Here is a 9,019-nt window from a genome sequence, read left to right as displayed (position 1 = left end):
TACTTTTACATCAATAATTGTTTTGCATAAAGCAAGCTAACAAAATCTGTATCTTGCTTGGTTCGCATTTGATAGCATTAAAATATAATTTTCGGTCCTATGCTTCTGTTACTGAGTGATATATTTGGTAGGTCGCCCATCCAGTTACTAACCCTGCCAGACAGCGCTTAACTTCAGCTTTCAACTTTTGTTTACAAAGCTGTCAGACGCTCAGAGGGCACACTTAAACTTGTTGTGAAAAGAAGTTTATCAACATGTCAGCCCAGAAGCCAATGTTTCTCACTTCCCATTTATTTTCTTCAATCTTTCTGGGTTCAGTACTTTGCTAGAAACCAAATGTCTTCTCAGACTATTTACCCAAGACTTCTACCATGGCACTACAATGATAGACAATACCAAAACAATATCGTGCACTGTTAGAGCTACATATTACGCAAGGACAGATCTGTTTCGTCGTACGAACGTGTGAGGACCTGTGAGCCAAAGGGCCTCTTCTGGTATGACTTCTTAATGACCCCCCAACTTGAAAAAAATTGTCTGGAACAGTTCACGTACCACAGGCAACCCAGTGTACCCTCACGGAGGGTCTAGTTGAGATCACTTCACGAGTACTTCAACTCTTACAATGTGTAAACTGTGTCTGTTATCCAAGATTGAATCTGGCATGAACGGCATTCAAGTTTGCAGACAAAAAAAAAATTAAGCGTGTTCTTCGCAAGACGCTGATTATGGTCACTTGACGTTATTAGGGAGCTTAAGCATGGAAGACGACGACGGCTACGAAAATGTTATATTCTCATCTGAAATTGTACCTTGGCGTTATTCTAATCACTTCGCGATTATTCCAAGTCATTCGGTATAACAAATATATATCAACCATCCAGAAATGAAAGTGGTATGAACGGCGTGGAAGTTTCGAGAGAAAACTGAAATTTATCGTCGGGTGCTCACGTCCACCACATAACCAAATAACCACAAATTTAGCAATATCACATAGTTGTTTAGCCGAGAAAGGCAAAGAGATGTTCCAAAATATATAACGCAAGTGCAGAGCGTGCGGAGTAATTGTTTTCCCTCATAAAAAACTATTGTTTTGTAACGTTCTCGTTCTTTGAAGTCGTCGATGTTTCGCAGAGGACGGCAAAGAAATGTACCAAAATGTAAACCGCGAGTCAGTGCGGAACGGTTGATTTTTTCTCATTAAAGCGGTTGGTGTTGTGGCGTCCCCGTTCCCGTTGCTATCCTCGTTGCCCTGGCTCTCCGTCCTAACCATCCAGAGAGGGACTGGTAGCCTGACTACAAGGAGTGAAACCTCTAAGAATCAATCTAACTTAAACACACCTACATTAACAGTTCCAACTGAAAATTACAAGGAGTTATGATCTAGTTTCAGGGAGACAAATTTTCTTCCTTGCAATTGTTTTTTTCAGGTCACTCAACTGTTCAATTCTGATACCAATCGCAAGGTATGAAGGTTACCTTCTGAGATTTCTGATGAAAGGGCATCAAGAACGACTTCTAAGGGTGATGCTATGGCATATATTTTATAAGAATTTTCATGCATAGCAAAAATTATGCCAAAGCCACGAAGGCCACGACTCTCACGGCGTTTTTCGAAGATCACCGCTCCCGAATCCCCTTCATGAACAAAGTGTCTTTTTGCGTCAATGAACAAGCAGCTCTTGCGCCATACGCGCTCGCAAACGACATTACTAAACATTTTCTTGCAGGTCATCCCGTGAATTGGTTCCATTTGTGATTGACTTGTTTGCCGTGTGTCACTTTCTGGACAAGCGGTGTGTGGTAGTCTGATATTAAATGTTGCATCTGATTGTGCCTCGAACATAGGAGGCGCCAAAAACCCTGGCGCATCTACGGAGGCATCAACAACATGGCCGTTTTCGGTGTACCCTGTTGTTCTGCCACTCTTGCACAGGAGTTCAGCATTCATGATATCTTTTACTGGGCAACATTCACCATTGGGACGAACTCCTCTTCCAATAACTTGAACGATTTTGGATTCTTTTAAACGAATCACTTCGTCGTCAGTCAACTTGGCAATGGCAGCATCAACGAAATACTCTTTGTCATTCGTCCATTTGAAATTACATCTCAACCCTTTAGTGTAACTACCCACAACCCTTGGTTCTTTCAAACCCGCCTTGAAGGCCTCTTCATGTTCCTCCGCTTTCTTCAGTATCCACTGTAAACATCTTTCGGAATTTAGATTCGCTTCCTTTAGTTCCCTCAGCCTGTTGAACTTCTCCCGCATTTCAGGTTTTTGGAGATTTTCAGCCCCAGAAATCTCAGTCTCCTCATTGCCGGGTCCAGTAATTTCGTCTATCCAATGGGCGTATTCACATAAGTGGTACCTTAGATAGTTTAAATGGTCATCCAATCCAGGGTGAACAATCTCATTTTGAACAATGGGCCCATGTTTGATCACGTGATCACACGACAGTGCATATAAGCCACCAACTCCATCCTCCACAATAGCACCTAAGGTCCCACAACCTCCCTCACCCTTCACGCCAATGCTTGCTCCCAAACAAACCACGTCGTTCTGTTTTTGTGCCTGATTCGGAGTCCAGATGTCTCGAGTTCTATACCAAAACCCGTCTACCACGTCCACCGGGTAAGGTCCAAGAAAAGGTTCGAACTTGGATTCGCCCATAGGAATGAAACCTTTTCCTAGAACATAAATTCTTATACACGGTTCACGTGTCTGCTGGGAGTTTGTCACTTTAAAAGAGGCCTGCACAGATGTGACGTTTCGATGTTTGTCAAACTTACTTAGATTTTCGTTTATTACCTCGTTGATTGCATCGACTTGATACGCCTCCAGTGCAAGTTCGTGGGATTCACCACAAACGTACCCAAGAGGTGTAACATTTAGTATATTGACTGCGTTGTTATATAGATCTAACCACCTTAGTTCCACCTTCATCTTTGCAAAGAATTCTTGGGCGGCTACTTTTAAGCTCTCGAGTGCACCAGACTCGCCACTGAAAACGTAGAAACGAATCACCACCTGATCGTTTTCTTTGTAGGGCAACACACGCACGCATTCCTCGTGCTCAGCTTCAAATTTCATGCTTGCTTCAACAATCTCTACTTCTTCACCTTTCGGTGGGGAGTCGGTATCAGGTCGATATCCATGGGTAACACCATCGCTTCCTTAATGCAAGAAGATAACAAAGAAAAAAAGAGAATTGTCCTAAAAATTTGGTTACTTTGTGCAAGTTGAGCAAAGTGCAATAATCGTGGAAGAATTTGGGCAAACACTAGACTGGTAATTTTAAATGCTCGGGCTAATGATCCTAAATATATATTTTTTGTTCTGCCTCTGATCAAATCTGTTTTGAGTAAGGATCACTTCAGCAATTTCCCTGGAAATAAAAAAAATCAGGGTCTTCTTAACCTTAAATATATCATTCATAAATAAACCTCTTTTAGCTGTATTTGCTAATTGTCCATTTCAGATCTCAGAGAAACTGTTCCTTTATCTTTTTCCTGCCTGTTTCCACCCCTAAGAACTCACCTTCCTCTGCACAACTCTTCACCATACTATCCAACTCATTCCGTTTGCCCATGATGCGGTCTCCAGCATCTTTCCAGTGCTTCAGAAGCTCCATGAGAGGTTTCATTTTATCAATGTCATCTTCATACCTAGCCCGTTCTAATTGCCCCAGCGTGTCTTGGATCTGTTTCCAGTGGAAACTGAACATTGAATCAATAGCAAATGATCCTTTGGCAAGCCCGATGACAGGCTTTGCGCACTCCTTATGCTCATTATCTTCAGTATTCTCCATAGCTGTCTGTTGGAAGTCTGTATCAGCTCGATGTTCATGGGCCACGATGCCAAGTGCGTACTCATTCTCCACAGCTACGCGTCCTTGAACTAAATTACAAAGGCAATATCTGGTTAATCTTGTTACTGATGCAGTGCGGCCTAGATACAATAGGGAGCTTAAGGAACGAAGGGGTAATTTCTAAAGAAACTGTGGTGCTGCGTCGGTGGGGAAGTAGTATACAAAAATTTGGTTTATCAACGGAGTTGATAATGTAAATTGGCCACCGTACAGAGATTCTAAGGAACGACCACGAGAACGTCACAAATTTGCATATTTAGTGGGCAAAAACAATAGCACGTGCATTTTTCACTTTTGTCCATTTCTTTGCCGTCGTCTGCCAAACAACAACGTGAAATTTGAAGTTTTATGACGAACATCAGCACTTGAGGATGGATAAATTTTCATTTTTTCCCCTCAATTAAGCGCCGTTCCGACCAGTGTCACTTTTGAGGAACTGCCACACCCTTATCATATTAAAACGGTTGAAATGGTCACTGTCGCTGTGGTCCTTGCTTAAGCTCCCTAATCTTAAGTCTGGGAATGCGACGTTGTTGGTGCCAGCAAGCGCGAGGTACCTGTCAACGCATGGCGATCGTGTCTTTCAATCAACAGCTCCGAAACTGTGAAACAACATTCCCGCAGAGAACAGAAACACTGACAGCCTGACATCTTTTAAAAGAGCTCTCAAAAGTTACCTTTTTGTTGAATTAGCCTTTAAATGACCTGATTATTAGCAGCAATGTTATCATTTAGACATTCTTAATCTCTAAATTTATTAATTCACTTAATTTCATCAATTATTGTAATGTGCATATGAACATATTTGTATGGTGTCTGTGACATAGAACGGTTTGAAATTGAGTGTTGTAACACCAATACCAAAGTAATTACTCCGACCAATCACATCAGTTGCAAACAGCGCAATGAACCAATCAAAATTCGCAGCAATTCCGTGTAACTTGCTGGTTTTGTTTTTCCCCTTTCAGTGGTTAATAAACTTTTGCAAGATTTTAAAGCCAATCACTGCCACGAACATGGACCAAGTGAAATTTAGTATCAAGTTTTTAAGTAGTTTTTGTGCCAAAAAATTAAGCTTGTGACGTCATGATATTATTAGATTTCCGAAAAAAGATAGATAGTTTCTTTGTACAGCTTTTGTCAGTTGTGCTTCTTGTTCGCTACGATCGATTTATCGAGATGTGAGACAGTATTTAAACGAGAAACGATCGTGTACATTACTTCGAGCATCATTGTCAACAATTCGAAATTCATTGGTATTTCGCTTCAACGATTTATGAAAGCATCATTAGTTCGAGTTAAATATTGTGTGATTATCTTAGTGCAGCATGCACGACAATCGCTAAGTCTAGCAATCGTAATCACGCAATAGACCTTTTTCGCTTGTACATTTTGTTTTCCCAATACAGATCATGTGATAATACTCAGGAGGTTTGGTCCGTTGTTTTGTTCATCGAAAAAAATGCATGCAATCATGAATATGTCTGCATGCACTCTTTGTAATGAACAAAACAAAGGACCAAACCTCCTGAGTATTAATTATCACAAGATCTGTATTGGGAAACAAATGTACAAGCGAAAAAGGTCTCTTACATTCAACAGTCATTTGAAAACCGCTCAATAAGTACTATGTGTTAATTATTATCAATTAACACTAATTTACCATCATCATCATCATCATTATTATTATTATTATTGTTATTTGTAAATAGTTTTGAATTTTATAACTTTCAACCACTTTTTGCGAATCGATTGTTATTTAAGAAATAGAAAACATGTGCCGTGTTTCTATCCAGTTATAGAAACACGAGTGAAAGTTTGGGAGAACGAGAAATGCTGTGGGAACAAACACGAGCCGCAGGCGAGTGTTTCCACAGCTGGCGTAAATTTTACTACACTAGCTGTTACCAAAACGTACTAACTTTTTCTGTCTTCCTTATTTGGGTCATCTCCTTCCTTCAACTCACTTATCGGAGACTCAGTTTGACTTGTGATGTCTTGAATCTGCTGGGTGGAGCGGCCAAGTGCTGTAATGGCATCAAGTACGACTGAAACGACATTTGCGAGCTATTAGCTGACACTTGCTTACACAATCTAGTGTAAAATTATAAACAGGTGGTATTTTAACCTTGCAAAGACCTTCTCACACTGTGGCAATGTAAACAAACACTGGCAAGGTGCTATGCAACGTTCTCTTTACACCTTGTTGGTGTTGGCTGCATTTTTCCATCTGTCATTGTTGAAAAAGTGAATAAATATGGTGTAAATTTGACTTCACTAGCAGTTACCAAAACATACTAACTTTTCATTTCTTCATTATGTGGGTGATGTCCTTTCTCCAACTCGTTTATCACAAACGCATGTAGATCTGTGCTTAATGAAATCTCCTGGGTGAAGAGGCCAAGTGCTGAAAAGGCATCAAGTACGTCAGAAACGACATTTGGAAGCTATTAGCTGACACGTGCATGCTTACACAATCCAGTATAAAATTAAAAACAGGTGGTGTTTTAACCTTGCACACTGTGGCAATGTAAACAATCACTGACAAGGTGTTGTGCAACGTTCTCTTTACACCATGTTGGTGTACTACACTAGTTGTTTACCAAAACATACTAACTTTTTGTGTCTTCCTTATTTGGGTCAACTCCTTCCTTCAACTCGCTTATCAGAGACTTAGTTTGATTTGTGATTTCTTGAATCTGCTGGGTGGACAGGCCAAGTGCTGTAAAAGCATCAAGTACGCCAGAAACGGGAGCATAAAGTTCTGAGTATGACATTTTATGACCTGTCACGGCTGATAGACCCACTAAAACTTTTATGCGGATGCTCCTCAACTTGTCTATACTTTTCTTGACCTCTGGATTCAGGTTGTCCCCAATACATTTAGAGTGCAGAATACTATATAACAGCGTAGGTGCATCCCACTGATTGCTATCTCCATTGACCACGGTAGCTAAAAATTGAGCATTTCTTGAAACACATGGCAAAACATGGAGCCTCAACTTGGACTCCTGCCTTAAGAAGTCCTGTCCATTCTTGGGTTGATCTTTCCATTCCCCGAGAGTATCCTTGTAACGGTTGTCCCATTCCTGTTTGAAGATTGTTCGAAGACCTGCAGGTATTATATCATTGGTGACAAAGGTAATCATGGAGTAGAAATCAGCAAATGACAGTGGTGCATCCATATCCAGCAAGGCTCAAACTTCAATTAAACCTCTGTCAGAAATTAAAAGTCATAATTAGAACAGCTTTATGTGTAATTCAGTTGTGCAGTCACAAGAGGAGGAGGGTGTGGGGGGGAAGCAGAGGCATGTGTCATACAAACCACGAGAATAATCATGCACTGAAATGAAGTTGAAGCAAATTAAAATAGCATAAACATTTCAGAATATCAGCTGGCCGAGATTATTTTTCCTTAACTGTTAGACAGAGTGCACAAGGGGACCACAGCGGGGACGCAGGTGCAAAAAACGGAACTAAGTGTGCGTGTTAAATGTGGAGCTGTCTCTGGAATTGTTTCAACTACCGGTAGTTTCCTTCTGCCATTAGTAATTTGAAACAATAAGTCTTTAAAACGGACAATGGAAACCATGAACCAGCTAACCAAGCCCCAAGAAGTGAAGTGTGTTTTTAATTAAACGTTTACGTGAAAGCAAAGCATCTGTGTTAAGGTGGCTCCATTTGGTTATTCACTGTTCATTCGGCGCGCGCTAGTTTCTACTATCCACAGGAATTTTAGCATTGCTCTCTCAAGTCTGCGGCCGAAATAAACTTGTAAAAGACAGAACTACTCTTTTCAACCATCACTGTTAAATTAACGGGGTTTTGCCTAGCATTAGAACTCTCTAAAGATAAGTTGTTTACAGTGTTTATTTTGCTTTTCCTTTGATTTTCTTCCATTTCCTTCGGTGAAAATGTTCTAAACTTTGACATTACATGACATTTGTCCAGAAGAATCTTCTGAAGGCCAAAAAAGTAGGGGTTATAAGGGTAGTTTCATCGGTTTTAGCGACTTTGTGTTTTTTAGCTCCACTTAAAAGATTGTCTTACAAAATTTCTTGATGAATTTGCAGACAGAAGGTGTAAACAGTAATTACCGCTGTGCATATTTTAAAGAAATTTCACCGAACAAAACTGGAGATATTTCACGCGAAAGTTTCGCATTTTTCGATCGCACAACATACGTCACTGAATAGCAATTCGCCAAGATCGCCATTTGAGCATGTGTGAAATTCCGAACCACATGTATGCGCGCGCGTACCTCTGCTTGAGATCTAATGTTTACATGAGCGAAGAAATCGAATGAATTTGGAACAAGTGCTCAACCTCGAGCTTTTCGCAAAAAGGGACAAAGTGAGTATCTTCTTCGCTTGGTCTACAAATATGGGAATCCCCTTCGGCGATTTTTGCTTGTTTTCCGTAGCAATCAAGACTCCAAGGACGGCTGTGTCCCTCGAAAGATGGGTTGTTAGAATCAGATAAGTCGTTCAGAACAGTGGGAAATGATTTTTTTTTAACCTTCTGCTGGACTCCAAAGAATTTGCAGCCTTCTTACGGATAGGTAAACATTTCGAAAAGATGATACGTCCACATAATTTTGACGAAAAACGAGTTTGCAAAGTTGGGAAGCCATGTTTGTTTACTTTCCTCGTGGGAGAGACGCTCGTCGGTAGCGCGAACTTTAAAGCTCGCACCATCAGCCACTTTCTAGTAACCAGTTTGCGCACGATCAGGAAACTACAGGTATATGAAACCAACTTAAGAAAGCTCCCTAGAGTATTTACGAATATCCTCACTACAGGGCACGAGTTACAAAAGGAAACCTAATTAATTTCTCTCATAGTTTTTCCTGTAGAAAATTACCAATATGGGTACCGATATAAGAAGGCTTATTTTTTGGGTGTCACTTTTTGGATTATAACCGTTACCATGGCAACATCACATCTTATGAATGCCAGCTATATTCCTAATTTTTGCCTAAACACCTTAATATTTGTACTTTCCTTTTGACAAGCAAGGGGTGCTTAGGACTGAAACAAGAGAAAAGACTGCAGAGATGGGTGGAGCACTTGAGTGAAGTATTAAACAGAGATGACCCAACGAGTCCTTTGGAGAAGGACGAGATAGTAGAATCAGAGGAGATTGGA

The 9,019-nt window shown here is 40.6% G+C and overlaps 1 protein-coding gene across 1 annotated transcript; it reads right to left on the bottom strand.

Annotated features, from left to right (window-relative positions):
* Window positions 1-969: 969 nt before the first annotated feature.
* Window positions 970-7,057, bottom strand: LOC138032052 (uncharacterized). Its single transcript, XM_068879636.1, has 5 exons — window positions 6,490-7,057; window positions 6,175-6,279; window positions 5,795-5,920; window positions 3,542-3,901; window positions 970-3,177 (listed from the first exon to the last, which is right to left on the bottom strand). The coding sequence occupies exons 1-5, from the start codon at window positions 7,055-7,057 to the stop codon at window positions 1,436-1,438; spliced, it is 2,901 nt and encodes a 966-aa protein (XP_068735737.1). The 3' UTR covers window positions 970-1,435.
* Between the last annotated feature and the right edge of the window lie 1,962 nt (window positions 7,058-9,019).

Source organism: Montipora capricornis, chromosome 14, assembly GCF_036669925.1.
Source record: "Montipora capricornis isolate CH-2021 chromosome 14, ASM3666992v2, whole genome shotgun sequence".
Lineage (NCBI taxonomy): Eukaryota > Metazoa > Cnidaria > Anthozoa > Scleractinia > Acroporidae > Montipora > Montipora capricornis.
Note: the sequence above shows the minus strand (reverse complement) of the source record. Positions and strands in the feature narration are given on the sequence as shown.

Excerpts from the sequence above, each read along its gene's own strand:
- LOC138032052 (XM_068879636.1), bottom strand. The coding sequence starts at position 7,057 with ATGGATGCACCACTGTCATTTGCTGATTTCTACTCCATGATTACCTTT. Across the intron at positions 3,902-5,794 it reads AAATAAGGAAGACAGAAAAA|TTCAAGGACGCGTAGCTGTG; the intron begins GTTAGTACGTTT and ends TTTGTAATTTAG. Across the intron at positions 3,178-3,541 it reads GAAGAGTTGTGCAGAGGAAG|GAAGCGATGGTGTTACCCAT; the intron begins GTGAGTTCTTAG and ends TCTTGCATTAAG.